Raw genomic sequence first — 20,486 nt, 5'->3', positions numbered from 1 at the left:
TGTTTCAAAGCACCTGTGTGCATTATTGATGCTAAAACTTGGGCTTTTTTATCATTTGTTCAAACCTTTCAAAATAATTTGTTGTGTTGCATTTATTACCTCTCTTCTAAAACCATGCTGCCTTTCCTCTCTCTCTTCCAGCATCTGGAACGCGTCAGTCCTCCATATTGTTTACTTGCGACCAGTCTGCGGGCCACGGCACTCCGCAGCTGCTCTCAGAGACAGAGGGTTGCTCAGCCACTTTTCAGTGGCGTACCAGCGCTGTTTGTCCACCGGTGAAGATGGAGTGTAAGCTGGTCAGCCAGCATCAGACCTTCGACCTCCGAACCCTGTCGTCCCTCACTGAGCCGTGGAAGTTCCGCCACCAAGGAGATTCGTAAGTCTGGCTTCAGTCATGGATGGGCCATGTTTCCATGTCTATCTCCTCCTTATAGTGCATAAATTGATTTTTATACTCATTGATACAGAAAAATGTAGGAGGAGGCATATAGGATGTAGATTGATACATTTGTTCAGTGTTTTTTGTTTTGTTTTGTTCGTGCAAATAGTTAAAAAATGAGAGGATTCATGAGGATCTTATTGAGGGGTTTTACTTTATATACAAAGGCACGAAACTAACTGAATTAACATTTTTGGGGTCACAGGTCAAATCTTTTTTCATGGTTTTTAGGCATAAAAGTTTCTTTATTTAATAATTGCATTACCACTTTGTACCTATAACACATTCTGCTGAACAGTTAAAAATTTGTTTTGCAAGGCCATCTGAAGCACTTGATCCTTTACTTCTTGTGTCCTGATTTTATTGAGATATGACACTCTTTCCTGTGTCTGTGTCCTCAGATACTTCATTAACCTGTGTCAGGGTATCCACGGTGGATTAACAGGTTGTCCTGAAGAAGCAACCGTGTGCCGACGCTCAGCAGCAGGAGTGACCCAGACCTTGGGCCGAGTTTATACTCAAAAAATGAGCTACACTGGTGGGTAACCAAGTCATACACGTTTCAGTCTGCTTAATGTTGGTCTTTTTGAGGGCGAGTAGTGATATCTGCTTGAAGGTTCTGATATCCTAGGGTCAACATTTCTATATATTTTACAGTTTGGATGCCAGTAGAATTGAACAAAAGCAAATGGGGATGCATTTCATATTTTACTGCTAATGTTCTATACTAATGCAACTGAATACTGACTCTGATTTGAACCACTGGTTCCCAACCTGGGGTCCCAAACAGGGAGGCCCGACCCCCTCTATAGTCACTGAGGCTTTATGGGTGGTCGTGAGGCCTTCACATTTTTAAGGGATGTAAAAAAAAATTTAAAAACAAAATTTACAGCAGGCCTATATTTCAGCATTTCATTAATTTCTGCGAAGAAAACTAAATTAAAGTGTTATTTTTTAAAGTTGAGATTATTATTTAAGAAATAAACTTGAAAAAATCTCACAGGATAAGGACACAGTGAAGACTTGAACACAGCTATGTTCTTCTTATGAGCGTCAGGGAGAAATAGACACTGAATTTGTTGGGGGGGAAACCCTATTAAGTATGCATGGTGGTGAGAGAAAAAAAAACCATAAGAGACAGAGGATCATATTAAAGATTCCTAAAAATATCATGAAAACTTCTCTCTGATGCAAAATGCACTGGAAATACTCTGCCTTACATTGCGTCAAAATCTCTTGTTTTACACAAATTTCCTGCAAATATTGCGTTCACGATTTAGGTTAATTGTACAGTTGATCAATTTTTCTGTACTGTTTTTGTTATGCATTGAATATAATTTGAAATATCCATTAAACATGTCACTTAGTCAGTGGTCATATGTTTACTCAATGATAGAAAAGGTTTCCCTTAACTTAAAAGGTTGGGAACCACTGATTTAAACAGAAATCAGTGCAGGCTTTGAGGTAAACAGAGTCAAATTTAAATTAATAGTTAGATGTACAGTGTATATTAGATCAGGGTCCGACATTAAGGTTTTTTCCTACTTGCCCTGTCGGGCAAGTACTTCTCAAATCTACTTGTCCCATCTAAATTCTTACTTGCCCTGCCTAAGAGGTTCTTTTTCTGGCTGTGTGGTTTATATTTTCGCTCATGACTTACATCTTACGTCAGCAGAGACGCTCAGCCAATGGAGGCAGCAGCACATAAAAAAGCAGCACACTGCAACTGGCCCCTCTGAGGACAGAAACAGGAGAGGAAATACACGATTACAGGCCTGGAGTTAAGATATTTTTAGGGCAAAGTCACTTTGGCCTTTGATAAATACAAATTTACTGGGGCATCACGGCCAAAACCAATGGCGCAATAACAATATGTGCTAACTACATTGAATGAAGACAAAACAATATATGTGTTGAAAAACAGTACTGAGTTTATTAAAACTGGGTGTGCATGACTGGGGATGTATCTCGTTTCTTGTTGTTTTGATTCATGTCCCTTATTTTTTAAGTCTTTGAAATCTCTTTATTCTTTTGTTATCTCCTAGTTATTAAGAAATTATTATTAGAAGAAGATTCTTTATTGTCCTTTCTCAGCACATTACATACATTTGACTTCTGCATTTGACCCATCCTACTGTATACACTGGGAGTAGTGGGCAGACACAGTGCAGCGTCCGGGGACCAACTCCAGTTCTTTTGCCAGTGCCAGTGGTCAGGGTCACTGACAGGAGTATTCACCTAACATAGCCTACATATCTTTAATTATATAATTATTTACATGTCTCTATGTATATTTTTACATAAATCCCCAATATTTTATTTGACTTTTTAAAAAAAATCCTCTTCCTTCATTTAATTTGACAATATTTATTGTATTGTATTATATGTATTAATTCTCTACAGGATCTTGTATGTTCTTTAATGTGTGTTCAATTTATTAAAAGAAAAAAACAAAAAAACGTTTTGGTGAATCCTGCAGCAAAGTGAACCCTCTTCCTCAGAGAGGATCTTTGCCTCCCAGTTTGTTCCTGGCGACAGAGCAGAGTGAACTGTCTTTCTTCTCAGAGGATCTTTGTCCCATGAGAGCAGGCACTAACAAGCAGTGTAAACAACTTTCGCTGGCGATTTGACAGTCACTAGAAGCACATTATGACCCTTTGTAAAAGTTTCTGTGTGGTACCTGTGTTGTACATGAGCTAACGTTAACGGCTAAGGACCGAGAGGCTGTCCGGTATGTGTGTGTGTCCGAGTCGGTGCTGCTTGCCCGATCGGGCATGTCTGCGCAGGGTCTGCTGGCCCACCAGCTATTTTTACTTGCCCCGGGCATTTGGGCAACCGTTAATGTCAGACCCTGTTAAATGGAAAGGAGGTGATATTTTTTGTTTCCTTCCGCCCCAGTGAGGTTGCAGCACTTACGTAAGCTCTTGTTTTCTCTTAGTAGTGACTGTCACAGCTGTAGGTTTGATTTTGTGCATTAGAAAGTTATTGATCACAGTCTCAAACTGCCTCTGCAGATGGAAAGATCTTTGTCAGTTACTCATCTGGTGAAGATGTCTGTGGTAACGGCGTGAAGGCCAAGACTGTGATCCAGCTGAGCTGCGGCACCACTGTGGGACACCCAGCACTCATCAGGTAACACACACCACGGTACATGTTCAAAATCTGCGTCATTCACAGCTTTTGTTGTCATGACTTAACTACCATGTGTAAATTGATCAATAAACTACATTCTGGAGTAACACTCATTTACTTTATGGTTCAGGGACTTCTAACTGCCAGTTAATGACAAAACACAGTGTTTGTCTTAAGTTAATCTTTCTCTCGTTTTTGAGGCGCATTGCCAAACATTTCTCAGCAGACTTGTTATTCACAGAAAAGCAGTTTCTCTAAAATATGTACTTTTAAAAGTTGATGTACTTTACTAAACACAAAATTACTTGCTTGAACTGTCAGTCTTAAATGTTGCTTTCTGAACTATTCAATGTGCCACCTTGCTAAGAGCATCTCATCTCCATCTGTGTCTGCATGACAGTGTGGATAAGGCTTCATGTGAGTTTGTGATTGGCTGGGAGACTCGGTTGGCGTGTGCGGTGAAGCAGCGTGAGGTGGTGATGGAGAATGGGACGATACAGGTTCCTGACACTGGAGTCAAGCTCAGTCTTGGAGAGGTCTACTTCAGGTAACACAAGCACACTCTCCAGCTGTCCACCTGTGGCTTATTCCCTGCTCCCAGTACACTCTTCTTCATGTAACTGATGAATTTCTCACATTGTTGCACAAATGAGAACTTCTCCTTTTCATTTTCTACCTATGTCGGTCTGTTGGCCCTTGTTTTTACCCTCCTCCTCTCAGCCACCATCAGGCGTCTGGAGACATCCGTACCAACGGCGATCGGTACATCTACCACATCCAGTTGTCAGGCATCACCAACAACTCCCTGCCCACCTGTCTCGGTGCCAACATCTGCCAGGTCAAACTTAACGCACCCTACAGACGCAGGATTGGCTCCTCCAGCAAGGCCAAGTACTACATCAAAGGTAATTTACTGCTATATTTAGTAGGTGGTATACAAAAGTCATGGTTCGATTCATAACCTGGTTTAGGAGTCACGATTTGGTGTAGTGGGGAAAAACAAAACGCATAAAAACATGTTTGTTTTTCATTTATTTTGAACGGGCATTTGCACTACTGTCCGTTTATTTATTTTGAACAGGCAGTAGTGCAAATGTCAAAGACCGACAGAATCCTCCTGCCAGGGACTGAGGGAACATTTTGAGGGAACATTTAAATACTTCTGTACGACACTGTTTGAGCACTGAACAAACAATTTCCAAAAGGCAACAGGTCACAAAAGGCTGTAAAACTGCAAAACATCTCCTATGATATAGAGTTTAGATTATTATAGTGTTTCAGTTATCATCCTGGGGATCGGCACCCCTTGGTGATGCTATAGAATGTGCATTAGCATGTTGGATGTGTTTCCATTCACATTCCCGACAACAGTGGAGCAACGCCGACACACCATCCTCGTCTTCTACACAACTCTCTTCGGTGCTGTTGTAGCTGACAGGGAAGCTGCGGGCGGGTTTTCCAGCTCTACTGTTTCATTTGCCCTCGTCATAATGTGACAGACTTGCACATCAATCCACTTGTTATGCTAACCTCAGCATTTGTTGCTAACAGTGTAAAGTAAAACACTGCATAGATCTGTGTAGAAGTTTTCGGATATCTCTTTTGTCAGTTTGGACTCATTTCATCTGGTCAAAATTTCCACCTCTACAACAATTAAGTTCATGACATGATGTCTACAAAACCAAATAATTAGAATCCTATCGTCATGTTAAATGCCTGCACAAGTATGTACAAGAGTCTACGGGTCCCATAGTTTCCTGTAAATATATGTGACTGTAAATTCAGAGGAAGTTCTTATTATTATTTTAATTATTAGTGAATTATAGTGTTACTGAGCGTGCTCATATGCAACCATTTATATGTGTGCTCAGTGCTACACATGCTGTTACTAACATACCATTAATGATCACGTTAACTTGAGAGATAGTGTTTAGTGTTAACTTAGCAAAAGCATGTTGACAACGTCTCTGCTTTCTCATCAGGAGGAAACCTGGATGTGATGGTGCCCTCGGACTCGGCGTGTGGGCGGGAGAGGACCACAACAGTGTCGTCCACCATCATGTTCCACTGCAACCCCTTGGCAGGCATCGGCATCCCTGAGTTTATGCTGGAGACGGATGAATGCCAGTATCTGTTTGTGTGGCACACGGACGCTGTGTGTGGTCTCATGTGAGTAAAATCTTTTACACTGGAATTAAGTTTTTACTCCAGACAGCAAAGGCAGATTTAAGAATATACTGAAGATTTCCTTCCTGATTGTCTTGCAGAACTGTTGATACACAGTCATATGACGAGGACAACGGCGAGGCTTCAGTTGTCTCGAGGCGAAGTCAGGCGATGGAGGTGATGTTGACCCTCTTGTTGGTGGGTCTGTCTGTCTGTCTGCTGGGGCTCCTGCTCCACAAGAGGGAGAGGAGGTGAGACCAAGAGCGTCAAACAAATGTCAGGTTTAAAGAAAGTTGAATTTTCACAAATGCCTGTCTGAACTGTTTTTGCTCATCTCTCATCTCCCACAGAGAGCTGGTGATTCAGAAGGTTGCCGGCTGCTGCAGGAGAGGAAACCAAGTCTCCTATAAATACTCAAAGGTGTGTTGGTCTAATGAGTGAATCAATTTTGACTCTGTTTACACACTCCGGATAAACACACTGTTCCAGCCAGCTACTTTGTTAATTGCTTTCGAAGGATGCTGCATCCACAAAATCTCCTCTTCCGCTTGCCTTTCCTGACTCTGTATCATTTTATCCAATCAGGTCAACATGGACGAAGAAGGGGGAGAAGAAGAGATGGAGTGGCTGATGGAGGAGCTCGAAGCCCCTCCCACATCCACTTCCTCGTCCTCCCACCGAGGGAAGAGCAACCACGGCAATGGTCACATCACAACCAAGCCGGTGAACACGGACGGCCTGCGCTCGTTCTCGCTGGACGAGCAGGAGGACGACAGCGAGGACGAGGTGCTGAGCGTCCCGGGGGTGCGAGTGGTCAAATCCTCCGCGCTCTCCAGGCACTCCACGGCCCATCGCAGCCCCTTCCTTCAGGTGAGCATCGTCTCAGCATCTGTCCAGGTGTTTCGAACGTGGTGTTCAGAACCTCACAGACTTCCCTCATTTCAGGAGGAGAGTGACGAGGACCTGGTCGGCCTCCTGGACGAGTCAGAAAAGAAGAGGAAGAGCAGCAAACCTCGCTCCTCAGGCCTCAATCACGGTAACAACATGGCAGCCAATAGGAAACGGGACGAAGACGACAGTGACGAGGACCTCCTCAGGGTGTGATGTCACTTCCTCCGTCCCACTCCTCCTCCCCCCACGACCAATCTGAACTCTTCTTTCTCAGTGAATGTCTCCATAACAACAACAATGAAGTACCAACAACATATTGAAAGCAGAAACCTTTTCCTCTCTTTGGGATTTTTTTGTTGGACTGCACCTTTACTCGGCCTCAGACTCTATCCAGTCCACTGTCTACAGACTGTTGATGTTAGCACATGGTTTCTTATTTATTGATAGCTGATTATTTAAAGTGTTCTGCAGGCTGTTTTTGACCTGCGCCCTATTTTCTCATATTTTCTGTCATAATTCTGAAATGAAATAAGTTACTTCTCTATCAGTCTTTCCACATTTATCTAATATAGACTCTAAAATCAACCCCAGAGGCATTGAACTCATCTTTCTTGAAGTTCAGGCTCAATGAGACATGTTAGTGAAAATATGTAAATTAAATATTTTTATTTTCTTTTTGAGTTTTTGAAAAGTTGTGCCATTGCTTTAGCACTTTACTGTAGCATTGATTAACCGAGAATAATACTACATGTCTCATTGCACACAAAAGCTACTTTTGGAGTTGATTCTTGGTTTTGATTTTAATGTCCAGGACTGTATTTAATAACTGTGGTGAGATTGTAAGTCAAGTAGCTCAATAGTGAAACAAGTATTTGGGCGAATAACGGCTATCAAAGAGTTTAAAAAAAGGAGGAACTGGTTCAGTTCCCTGGACGTGGGCAGCAAAGGTGTCGGCTTGTGTTGTTTCTAAAGGGAATGAAGACACCTGTTTGTCTTTTTCTTGCTGTTTACAGTTGCTATAATAGCAGATGTTTCTCTTTCTTTCCCCTCGAAAAGAAAGCACGATGCCTTCCTGACGATGAACTCACTTCGCGTTTTCATCGATGAATCATGTCCGGCGACAGATTGATTTTGTTTGTCTTGTTTTGATCAGAGACATTGTACATAGAGGATAATGTTCTATAATATGGACGTTTTGTTTGTTTGTTGTCTTCACTGGTGAATTGCTCACAAGTTTTGTTTTTATGATTATTTAAACGGCTGTCCGTGCTGATTATCTGTGCGAATCTCTGCTCTGTGAGAAAATAGAGATGGCCTTAAGTGTGAATGGACGGTTGACGAGGACAGAGGTTGAAAGTGAGATGTTAGTTTAGGTTGGTTTCTGAAGCCCCGCCCCCCACCCTCCTCCTCTCCCTCCAAAGCCATATTTCTACAGCCACCGCTGGCACTAATGTATGGAAATTGGGAATTTTGTGTTTCCGCTTGCACGCTCTCGTACATTAAAGGCTCAGTTTTGGTATTCAGGTCTATGACTGTGGATGATGCTGCATCAAAAGTGAAGTTTTAACTCGGTTAAGCCAAGTTTTTGTAGTGCCGAAATCAGGCTTTTTTTTTTTTTGGCCAAATGCATGTGATGATAAGAAAAGAAATGAGCATTAAAGTGTTAAGGAAACAGGCAGGTGACTTACATTTAACATATTTTCTGCTTAATAATCAAACTAGTGTTTTCACAGAGATTATCAGTGATGATTCTTTCATGAGTGAAATCAAACTGACAGTGAGATGAGTAAGCCTACACAGTATAAACACAGAGTACATGTGTGCCGTCCCACCTGCCGGTTGTTTTCTTTGGTTCCAGCCAAAGAAGTTGATGTGAAGTTTTTAGTTTACACAGTTAAAAAGCAGACTTATGAATTTACAAACTCACTTGGTAGCATTTAATTCTCATGGTTCCAGTCAGAACAAGTCAAACTCCAGCTCCTGTGACTTTAACTACACATGGTGGACCTGTCTGTGTTCTTTGAGGTAATTCTTCTTCTCTGGTTTTCATACCAGTTAACAACATATTAGGTGTGTTTTTAGGGCTGCAAATAACAATTATTTTCATTATAGATTTGACCAGTGTTTTTCATGTGAAGGACCCCTAAAGTGAGACAGATGCTACAGTTCAGGGAATAACCATGGAGAAGGTAAAATCTATGATCAGAATTGTCAAACTGACTCTTATTCACACTGGACTCAGTTTTATAGTCAATTGAAAAGTGAAAATAACCACCTGGAATTCTGTCAAGGACCTCTGAGAGTCTCTGGACCCCTGGTTGAGAACCACTTGATCTTACAGTACAATGTGAAGAATACCCATCACAAGCTCTTAAAGTCCAAGGTGACGTCTTCAAATGTCTTTTGTCAGAGCAGTCTGAAACTCAAAAAATATAGAGGAATCTAACAAATTCTCACACTGGGTAAACTGATAACAGAATTTTTGATGCCAGATAATAACTTTATCCAAAAAAAAAAAGAATTTATTTTCCATAGATTAATTAAGATGAGCATTTAAGTTCATTCTTGACCTTTAACATAGTGATTTAACAAAAAAAAATCTTAACTCAAGGTCCACTTACTAGCTTTTTCTTAAGCTTTTAACTACTTCTCACATCAGATTCCTTAGTTGTCGACCAAGAAGTTCATTTGACTGTGAGATGTGATTGAAAGCCACAGAGGGGGAGTGAGTCAGCCTGGAGTTCAGGGCTTTCTTTGTTTAACTTCTCAGTCCAAGTTTGAGGAACGACTAGCGAGCAGACATCGTTCAAGCTCAATAAACAGAACATTAAAAATATTAGTCATCGTTAATCGTTGAAGTTGATCATCGAGCAGAAATCCCATATATTTTCTGTTTTCAGCCTCTCAAATGTGAAGATTTTCTCTGTTGCATATCGTTGCAAATAAAACACATTTGGGTTTTTAGACTGTTGGTTGGTGAAAGCAGGCAGTTTGAAAACATCACCTCAGCCTCTGGGACATTTTTCACTTACTCGACTAATCCAGGCAATGATCAATACATTAACTGATAATGAAAATACTCATTAGTTGCAGATCATTCATCTACTTATATCAGTAAATTTTGAATGGAACATTTTCGAGGTATGTCATTTACACGTTATTCTCACAAACTAAAAGAAGAATCTTAAAGTTCCACAGATTACTTCCAAACTTACTTTTGGTGAATGTACAACCTTGGGAGAGCACCTATTAATGAACTGACAGATTTTGTATTGATTTGTAATCAAAAACACAGTGCACTCACACACTATTAATATTTATTGCATTATGTACATTAATTACATTATGTACAGCATGAATTGGAATGACAGTTGATTCACTTTTGGGTTTTCTCAGTATTTACTCCACAGAAACTAAAGTTATTGACAAAATGTGATGATAAAAGCTTTCATCAGTCATAAAGAAGGGTCACTATTCAGGGTATTTCTGAAGCTTTGTACACAAAATTTTTTTTTTTTTTTTTTCAGTTTTTGTAGGATGTCACCCAAATCACAGATTAAAAATAACAAATGGATAAAGTCTTGAAATTGAAAGCATAAGTATTTTGTATGAATGAGTGCCATAATGATTTACAAGCAGAGAACATCACGCTCTGGTCCCTTTCCTGTGGGTGTTTAGAAACTTGTTATCCTGTTATTAGAAGCATGTTTTGCGTCAAATCGTCAGACTCCAGAAAGATCAAGAATCTAAGCACTGATCACATCTTATTTAAAATCTCATTTATCACGTAATCTGGTCTTTGAGGATTAACCATATCACTAAGATACTGATGTGAAATTCTGAAGTGACTTAATATGAAATCCGCCTTTGAGAGTTTAAAGAACGAGGTGATAATACACAGTACGCAGGACAGGTTTCCAAAGAACATTTAAATTAGTGCAATCACAAATGAAATTTCAAGAATCCATATCCATTATTGAAGTATCATCACAAATCCAGCAAGAGTTGAGATGAAATCGAGCCTGTTGTTGGCAGACTTGACAGACTTTTATGAAAATTAATTTTAAACATTCGTTCAGCTTTTTACTTCCTGATCCTGTTAGAAGGAGATTTGAACTACATCTATCTGTGTTTGGCACTTTGTAATCAACTCATCTCTCCTGAGGAGACGTCGTCGCACTCCTCATTACACAGAAGCAGATGCTACCGTTTAGTATGTGAAGTTCTTTTCTCCCATCGTTGCATAAAGTCTGTTTCTGCTGTAGTTAGCAACCAAAAGTTTGTGTGGCTTATCTGCATGGTACTGTACTGAACCTACTCGTCTGTATGAAGATACGAATGGACATTCTTGTGCTTTTTTGTCGGGTTAGTATTGTGACTAAAAAAGCACAAGAAGTTTTCAGGGATGATTCAGTACTATGGGAGATCATTATTATGTTTCAGTTGGTGTAAGTTATGTTGTCTGATATGTTTTTCAGCTCTTTGCCTGTTTTCCTATTTAAAAAAAACCTTGATGTAAAAAATATTGCATTATTTGAATAAATAAGATCTGCTGTTTATCACTGCTGTGGTTCACGCACTCTGACTCGTAGGAAAGAGGAAATGGAGAAAATGAGGACCTGAGACTGAAAATAAAGTTCAATAAATAAAAACTGTATTCAACAGTTGCCTCACACAGTTAACAGCCTTAACTTGGACTTGTCGCAAACATTTGAGAATTTAGACTTGTGTAGAAGGACCAGACATAACTTGGACTTGTCTCATTGGACTTCAGAGAAGACTGTGAATTGTCTTGAAGGACGATATATGATTCTGACTTGTCTGGACTGACGAAAGCCTTAACATTAACTTGTTTAGAAAGACTTGAGACTTTGACCTGTCGAAGAAGTTGCAACATGACTTGGATGCTTCTCAATGGACATGAGACTCAATTTGTCTCGTGAAAGTTGCAACATTAATTGGACTCGTCCCAATGGACATGACTCTCGCTTTGTCCCGGATAGGTTGCATCATGACTTAGACATGTCTTAATGAACTTGAGACTTATTTTGTTTCGGATAAGTTGTAACATGACTTGGATGCATCTCAGTGGACTTGAGACTTGACTTGTCTTGATGTTGCAACAGAAGTTGCAACAAGACTTGAATGCATCTCAAAGAACTTCAGACTCGATTTGTCTCAGATAAGTTGCATTATGACTTGGATGCATCTCAGTAGACTTAAGACTTGACTTGTTTCGGGGAAGTTACTTTAAGACTTGGACACATCTCAAAGGACTTGAGACTCAACTTGTCTCAGATAAGTTGCAACATGATTTCAGTGCATCTCAATAGACTAGAGACTTGCCTTGTCTTGGGTAAGTTGCAACATGACTTGGATGCATCTAAATGGACATGACTCTCGCCTTGTCTCAAATTAGTTGCAGCATGATTTAGATGAGTCTCAGTGGACTTGAGACTTGACTTGTCTTCAGATAAGTTGCAACATGACTTGGACGTATCTCAATGGACTTGAGACTTGACTCGTCTTGAAGAAGTTGCTATAAGACTTGGACACATCTCAATGGACTTGAAACTTGCCTTGTCTCGGGTAAGTTGCAACAAGACTTGGACACATCTCAGTGGACTTGAGACTTGACTCGTCTTGAAGAAGTTGCTATAAGACTTGGACACATCTCAATGGTCTTGACACTTGACTTGTCTTGAGGAAGTTGCAACATGACTTGGACGTGTCTGGATGGATTTGAGACCTGCCTTGTCTTGGATAAGTTGCAGCATGACTTAGATGTGTCTCAGTGGACTTGAGACTTGACTTGTCTTGGGAAAGTTGCATCATGACTTGAACCTCTCTCAATAGACTTGAGACTCAGCCTGTCTCAAAGACATTGTAAAATGACTGGGATGCATCTCAATGGACTTGAGACTCACTTTGTTTCAAAGATGTTGCAACAAGACTTGAATGCATCGTTATGGACTTAAAACTTGACTTGGCCCTGTTTCGAAGGACCTCAGACTTGACTTGCACTTGTCTTGATGAGCTTGAAACTTATCAAAGTCTCAAAGGACTCATCTGTGAGGACTTGAGATTTGACTTGTGCTCATCTTGATGGATTTAATACCTGACTGTGACTTGTAGAATGAAACAAAACTGGACTTGAACTTAAATGAGCAGTGACTGACCTGAGACTTGACTTGGACTTGTTTGAAATAACTTGAGGCTTGACTAGGACCTGTTCTAATGGGAATAAGACTTGAAGTAGACGTGTTTGAATGACTTTATTTGTCAAATGTATTCAGATTTTCCAAGATATGACCTGAGATATAAAACAGCACTGTCCTTCACTGAACAGTCGTATTACATGGACCATGTGTTTGGACTGGGATCATGTCCATGTCACTTTGCATGTTGACACGAACATGATTAATTTCCTGGCTCCTCACAATCAAAAACTACCAGCCAGATCTGACATCCTCATGTCTAACAGACTTCCAGAGATTCCATTTAACTGTTGACTGATTAACAGCATTACTGACGGTGTGCACAGGTGCATGAGGCACAGGCTGCACAGATGTGTCCATGTGTTCATGTTGGTGTCAGTATGATAATGAAGCCCTGGGCGGTCCATTGGAGGCGTCAGTGGTCTGACGTCTGAAAAAGTGATGGTAAAGATATTTTTTAATGATCCACTGCAATACTGGTAAGGCAATGACCTCTTTCTGTGGACCTTTGCTCCTGTGTGTTCTGTTAAAAACCCAGAGGACAGGCGTTAGTGGTCAGTCTGCAGACGGAGGCTCAGCTTACACACTGACAAATCTGTACAGTGTGTGTGAATTGGTCAGTTTTCTGTCAGTTTTTGAGCGAGAGACAAACACCTCCGCAGCCATGACCACCTTCGATGACATCCTGGAAGAAGCAGGGAAATTCGGCCGCTCTCAGAAGCGGATCTTCGCTCTGCTCTGCATGGTGTCCATGCCCTGGGCCGGTGTGTACGTCGGCATCGTCTTCCAGGGTTTCACCCCGGATCACTGGTGTCGAGACTCGGCCGTGGTGGACATGAGGCAGTCATGCGGCTGGAGCGTGGCAGACAGTCGCAGGCTGACGGTGCCTCTCGTCAACAGCTCCGGAGTGATGCAGCAGAGCACCTGTGAGCAGTACGTGGTGGACTGGAACGCCACAGCACTCACCTGTGACACAGAGGAGCTGGACCTCAGCAAAACTCCTACGACGGCCTGCAGAGAAGGATGGGAGTACGATTACGAGGGAAGACAGTCCTTTGTTACCGAGGTAAGTTTGATGCAGCATGGAAGAATACAGCTTCTTAGTGGGAGTGTAGCATTTTTTTTAGAAGAACATTTATTGCACTCTATGTGTCACTTTAAAGGAATAGTTTAACATTTCTTTTAACTAAGCTTATTTGCTTTGTGTCCGAGAGTTAGACGAGAAGACCCAGTAGAAGACTATAAGCTTAGCATAAAGAGAAGAACTAGTAGGAAACAGCTAGCCTGGAGATCTCCTAAATTCAAAAAGTCGCCCACCAGCACCTCTAAAACTCACAAATTAGCATGTTGAATCTTGTTTATTTAAACCAGAAATGTCTAAACAATAACTCGTGGTTCAGAAGGAGCCATGTTCTTCAACTGTTTCTTGGTGTAGAACTACCTGTTCCCTCCTGTTCAACCTTAGATCCATGTAGAGGAAATCAGGAGCTTAAAAAACACCAAAAAGTCACTTTCTAACATGCAATCAATTCCTAACTTTCCCTCTATAAGAAAGTATTTTAATTGTTTTAAGAGTTTCCAAGAAAAATAATAAGCGACCAATAAATTTTATGATTGACTTTGTTTGTTTGTTTGTTTGTTGTACCAGTTTGACCTGGTGTGTTCAGACAGTTGGTTGGTGGATATGTACCAAGCCACTCTCAACGTGGGCTTCCTGGTTGGGAGTATCGCCATTGGTTACTTGGCTGACAGGTAAGGTTATGATTTGTTTTAATCTGGTTTCTTGTCTTAATTTAACTTTCTCTTTGGCACCCTCCAATCTAGACCCTATTTTTCCACGTTTTTGTGTCGAAGTGACACGTTTGTGTCTGTCTTCAGGTTTGGTAGAAAGATGAGCTTCCTGATGTCCAACCTGTTGAATGGGATCGCAGGAATCCTGGTGGCAGTGGCTCCAGACTACGTGTCTCTTCTGGTTTTCAGAACTCTCTATGGGTTCGGAGTGAAAGGAGGCTGGGTGGCCGGATACGTGCTGAGTAAGAACAAACATCAAACCTTACAGCGAAGATTTACAGCTGTGACTTTGTTGGCAAAGTTAAAGAAGCTACAAACACATCTCAAGCATTATTCCACTTCTTCTCTCTCAGTCACAGAGATAGTGGGAGTTGAGTACAGACGCACAGTGGGAGTCATTTACCAGATGTTCTTCAGCATCGGCATCCTCATCCTCCCTCTGCTTGCCTACTATATCACCGACTGGCGCTGGCTGCAGGTCGCCATCACCATCCCCTACATCATCTTCCTGTCCTACTACTGGTAGGAAACACTCTTCATGCTTATATTTTATGCTTCACACAGGAAGTGAACCACCATTTTAGAAGATTCAGAAGCATTCTTCTGCTATGTTTATGTGCCAATACAAGATATAGATTGTTGTCATAGCTTCATGAAAGTTTTGTATTTGCAGGTTTATCCCAGAGTCTCCAAGATGGCTTCTCTCTCAGAATAAAAAGTCCAAAGCTGTGGAGATCACTGAGGCCATGGCCAAAGAGAACAAGATGACGCTGTCCAAGAACATCGAGGTAACAAATAAACACACAATGAGAAACCAGACTTTGTCCAGTTCACCAGGGCAGTTACAGACAAAACTTATACATCTGTTAAAATAATGTCTAGGAAAGGACACACACTTTGTTATTGCTGCCGTAAATGCAGTAACTGTATTTGAAGCCTTAACACACTTCCTGTAGATGAAAGACACTTTACTCATCACTTGATTTTATTCAATTTATTTATTTATTTTTTTACAGCTTCCTTTCTTCCCAAATTTATCTGTAACTTTTTAATGAGTAAAATATAAAAAAAAATCCATAAAATATCTAAAAAAAAACCCCCAACTGTTAATATATGGCCAAAAATAATCTGTAAAATATAAAAAAAAGTGAAATCACAGCATTTTTTCCTGTTTCACATGTACAGCAGTTACATGTAAATGCATGACAGAATTAAAGCTTCACTGATGTGACTTGTGATGCATTTGAAATAATAAGAGGAAAGCAGGTTATTTATTTATTTACTTATTTTTATTATTGGCATTACTCATGATGTGTGTTTGATCCTGCAGACTCTGACAGATGATAATGCCGAATCCTGCACTGCCTCCTTCATGGACCTGATCAGAACTCCAAAAATGAGAAAACACACTTTCATCCTCAGCTACAACTGGTGCGTATGTTTTATTTTTGTAGTTAGACTGCTGAAGTGAAACTATAGTACTGGAAATTGGAAAGTCTCATTTCATTCAAGTAAGCAAACTTTGTTAACTGCTGTTGGTATCTGCTTCAGATTAAGTTCAGTTTTAAGTTCATCAAAGTAGTAACAACTATTTTAGGCAGGTATGTTGAAATAAAGCTCTGTAATAAAAGACTCTTAAATCTAACGATCCATCCTTGGCGCACATGTACCATCCTCCCTCCATCTCTTCCAGGTTCACCAGCGCTGTGGTCTACCAGGGTTTGATCATGAGGCTGGGTATTCTGGGAGGAAACGTCTACATTGACTTCCTCATCTCCGGCTTGGTGGAGTTCCCTGCTGCCTTCCTCATCCTCTTCACCATTGAACGTATCGGCAGGCGCATTCCCTTCGCCACCGCCAACATCGTAGCTGGAGCCGCCTGCTTTATCACCGCCCTCATCCCTGACAGTAAGTTTTTAGGATAAAGGTGGAGATGGGGAACTAAGCCATTCAGCTATCATCGGATTAAATGTTCTTTCTTTCCTTGCAGGTATGTTCTGGTTTAAGACAGTGGTGGCCTGCATCGGTCGGCTGGGCATCACCATGGCCTTTGAGATGGTGGTGTTTGTGAACACTGAGCTCTACCCAACATTTGTCAGGTAAGGCACTTGCAATTCCCAAAATGTCATGTTTCTACCATAGACTGTATAGAATAATGGACATAGCTACCATAAAGCTACGAGTTTGGCATTTTGTCCATCGCCATCTTTGGAGGAAATGTGACCATATTTAGATTACAGGGTGCAGTGACTTGAGTTAGCTGCGTTACTTTAAGCCTTAATAAAATGTAAACGGGTGAGTAACATAAAAAGTTAGTCCCCTTGCAGTTGTCATGAAGTTAAATTAGCTATAGAGATCCGAACCGGTTTTTGTACCAGGCTGTAAACATGTTTATTTCTGCTGTTGAACATTTCAACAGGGAGGTCTATGATGATTGACTCGCTTTTGGAGCCAGCCTCAAGTGGCCATTTGAGGAACTATAGTTTTTGGCACTTCAACGTTAGCTTAATTTTTCAGCCTTAGAGGTTGCTGCTTGGTTTCTACAAAAGTTGAACACACTTATTGTTGGTTTCTTTGGACCAAAGTGCCAAATAAATATCTAAAATAGCTTCATTTGTACAACAACACTTGGACTTATGCTAAAATTGATGTTAGTATGTTGAATGCATAGGTGACAGTTGGTCTGTTAGCACTGGTGACACCCTCAGGCCAAACTGTGACTGCACTAGAATATGAAAGCTTTCATTTTTCAACCATCCAGGAGTTTTGTTTTTTTGTGTGTGACGAGTTTTACAACCTCGTGGGGACACGACCCCGAGACTGCATTTTCAAAACAAAACAAACAATAAAAATGAAAAATTCATCTTGAGTGTTTGAGGATCTTCCCAACACAGTGTTTAGAAAAGTAAATTTACTATATGTGCAAATATGCATAATGAACAACCGGTTGTTTGCTTTTGCCTGTAGGAACCTGGGAGTGTCAGTTTGCTCTACTCTGTGTGATGTCGGAGGCATTGTAGCCCCCTTCCTGCTCTACAGACTGGCTGTCATCTGGCTGGAGCTGCCTCTCATCATCTTTGGTGGGTTTTATTTTATTACAAAGTGAGAACATCAATCATCGGAGAGATTGTAGATAAAACTAAACAGGACATTTTGTAGTCTAAAAAAATCAACTTTTTGACTTTTTTGTTGCTGATGTATCTGCAGTGAGCTAATATCAACGAATATTTCAGCCTAGACAATTTATTAATCTAGCTCTAGTTCTGATCATCAAAAGCGACTGTCATATTTTGACAAAATGCCTAAAAGCTGCCACAGAAACCACACTAATCAGTCAACCAAACGCATTTCTGACCATCTGTATTGCTGGAAAGGTCTCGACCTACTCCATTTTCACGCAAAAGTAGAGTTTCACACAAGCTTATTAAAAGCAGCTCTTCAATCGATGAGAAATTACTCCCATCACTGGCTTTAAATCACTGAGAAGTTTAGGTTATACTAAAATCACCCCACCTCCCCTAGAGAAATAAATCCAGTCCTAACTAGGCATCAGTCTGCTTTTACCTCGTGTTACATACCATTTGGGACCAGTTGTTGTTCAGTAGGGTTGGGCTGATGTAAAAATCTTCAAACCGGTTTTGACACCATTCTGGACCTGTACACCGTATTTGACCAGGTGTCACACTTGACACTGTCCCAACAACAAACAAGCCTCAGACTTTCATGTCACATCACTCAACAACGGAGCTCTCTGTCAACACTGAATCTGTTAAATATGCACCTCTGTTTTGTCATGACAACAAACCATGTAAATATGAGCTGTTGACTTGAGATCAGACCAGAGACATAACCACTTAAAGATGGTTGAGAGACGACATATTATAACCAACAGCAAGTTGGTTGTTGTCATTTAGCTCACCAGTATAGTAGTATTTTCAATAACCACTAATCCTGTTAAGGATAGCATGGCGACTATAGCCTATCCCAGCTGACATTGAGTGAAAGGTGAGGTACACCCTGGACAGGTTGCCAGACTATCACAGACAACCATTCATGCCCACATTCACATTTAGAGTCACCAATTAACCCAACCAGCGTGTCTTTGGACTGTGGGAGGAAACCGGAGCACCTGGAGAAAACCTCTCTGTCCATTGCGGTGCCTTCAAAGGGAGCGACAGGAATAAATAAAAACAGGGCGTCTGACAAATATTCATCTCAAAATGGCGCACCACATCACTCGCAGCCAGTTAGGGCACCCTTTTTGTCGGCTTCAAATCCAAAATGTTGAGAGACTAGCTTTTCTATGTCTTGTTTTGTCACCCCAAAAAACACGCAAACTTCCTAGTAAACAAACACAGCATGCATCGCTCTGTCCCCTCTCCCACCTGTACTGAAAATTTGATCTCCTTCATGTTGTCGGCCTCTGTTCACAGCCTGTCAAACACTGGTGGCTTCATTACACAGTTTATAAACACACAAACAGAATATTGTGTTAATCATGTTTTCATATTGCTTGTTACTAATGCAAAACAAGTGGGAGTTAGCGCCTTGTGACGCTGTTGGCAGAGGTTGCTGATGTAGGCTTCTTTTTAATTTGCCAGAATGTAAAAACAAATGCAGATTCAGTTGGACTGGTCTGGCAAATCAGAAATAGACTTAACTCTTTTATTCCAGTGCTGTTGTAAAAGTTCAAAGTTCATTTAGTTAGGAATATATTGTATTGTGATGTGCAGGCACTTTGGCTTTCCTGGCCGGTGGTTTGGTGCTGCTGCTTCCTGAGACCAGAGGTGTGCCGCTACCTGACACCATTGATGACATCGAGTTCCCAGAAAAGTGAGTATCCTCCGCTGAATCATGCAGCAAGAAATTAAATAATGAAATTCTTTACAAGACACATTTAGGCACAAACTTCTGTCTTTGTTTATATGTACACCTGTATATACATATTCTGGATATGACACGCTATGCTGACGATAATGGCTTATTTTTCTCATGTTGTGCCAGTATATTAGATTCAGTTTGACATGAAGATTATTTCCTTCACTTATTGATTAATCTTTTGTCTACTAAATGTCAAAAAACAGTGAAAAATGCGTTATAATTCAGCTTTTACCTAAAGACTTTCAGTTTAATGTCACACATGACCTATAAAGGCAGCAAATCTTAGCATTTGAACACTTGCACTTGACGGACAATCAATTATCAAGAAAGTTGTCAGTCAATTTTCAGTTGATTGACTACTCGATTAACCCTCGCAGCTCTATATTAGACTCAAGTTTGTACCTATTGTACATCATGTAACTGTGTGTGTGTTTTGTGTGTTCAGAGTGAAGGAGAAAGCCGCACTGAACAGCCAGCAGCTGGACAACCTGCTGCCCAACGACGATGTCACAACCAACAAAGAACCAGCAACTGTTTAATCTCCCTCTGTGACCAAAGTATTTATTTATGTTGTGTGCAGTGTTGCTTGTAGATACATCAAGTCCTATCTTTGATTTTTGTTTTTTAATGAGCTTTGTCAAAGTTTTTGGTGTCTGTCTACGACCCACAGAGAATGAACTGCAGCTGTAAAGTTTCTGTGTTAAGCCTTGGTGATGAATGACGTTGGATGACTTAGTAAAATGTGTGTACAGAGAGTGGGTGTGTGGACTCAAGTGTTAGGATATCATCAGAATTATTATAGAAATGTATTATTAAATTATTAAAGAGTTTTCTTTGAACACAACTTGGACTCCAGGTGTTTATTTATTATTTATGAAACATTTTTCCCAGCTGAAAGTTGTAACCCTAGTACAGGGCTACTGGACTTGCTTTGCCCCCGGGGGGGGGGGGCAAGAAGGAAGGGGTTG

The 20,486-nt window shown here is 40.8% G+C and overlaps 2 protein-coding genes across 3 annotated transcripts in view; both read left to right on the top strand.

Moving 5' to 3' along the window:
* igf2r (insulin-like growth factor 2 receptor) overlaps positions 1–7,905 on the top strand; it is a 53,427-nt gene extending 45,522 nt beyond the window's left edge. For both annotated transcript variants that reach the window (XM_033647926.2, XM_033647925.2), the window contains 10 exons: positions 142–376; positions 841–977; positions 3,454–3,571; positions 3,972–4,118; positions 4,292–4,476; positions 5,554–5,740; positions 5,839–5,988; positions 6,088–6,157; positions 6,323–6,607; positions 6,683–7,905. In XM_033647926.2, the coding sequence (XP_033503817.2) occupies positions 142–376; positions 841–977; positions 3,454–3,571; positions 3,972–4,118; positions 4,292–4,476; positions 5,554–5,740; positions 5,839–5,988; positions 6,088–6,157; positions 6,323–6,607; positions 6,683–6,841 (1,673 nt within the window). In that variant the 3' untranslated portion in view covers positions 6,842–7,905. The remainder of the gene's footprint in view (positions 1–141; positions 377–840; positions 978–3,453; positions 3,572–3,971; positions 4,119–4,291; positions 4,477–5,553; positions 5,741–5,838; positions 5,989–6,087; positions 6,158–6,322; positions 6,608–6,682) is intronic.
* A 5,464-nt stretch (positions 7,906–13,369) lies between these two features.
* On the top strand, positions 13,370–20,362 carry LOC117270520 (solute carrier family 22 member 2-like). Its single transcript, XM_033648173.2, has 11 exons — positions 13,370–13,912; positions 14,495–14,598; positions 14,725–14,879; positions 14,991–15,159; positions 15,311–15,425; positions 15,968–16,068; positions 16,331–16,545; positions 16,628–16,736; positions 17,605–17,717; positions 19,371–19,470; positions 19,964–20,362. Exons 1-11 carry the CDS (start codon positions 13,511–13,513, stop codon positions 20,055–20,057), a joined length of 1,677 nt encoding a protein of 558 aa, XP_033504064.2. The 5' UTR covers positions 13,370–13,510; the 3' UTR covers positions 20,058–20,362.
* Positions 20,363–20,486: the final 124 nt, after the last annotated feature.

This window comes from Epinephelus lanceolatus, chromosome 13 (genome assembly GCF_041903045.1).
Source record: "Epinephelus lanceolatus isolate andai-2023 chromosome 13, ASM4190304v1, whole genome shotgun sequence".
Lineage (NCBI taxonomy): Eukaryota > Metazoa > Chordata > Actinopteri > Perciformes > Serranidae > Epinephelus > Epinephelus lanceolatus.
This window is presented reverse-complemented; position numbering and strand designations above follow the sequence as displayed.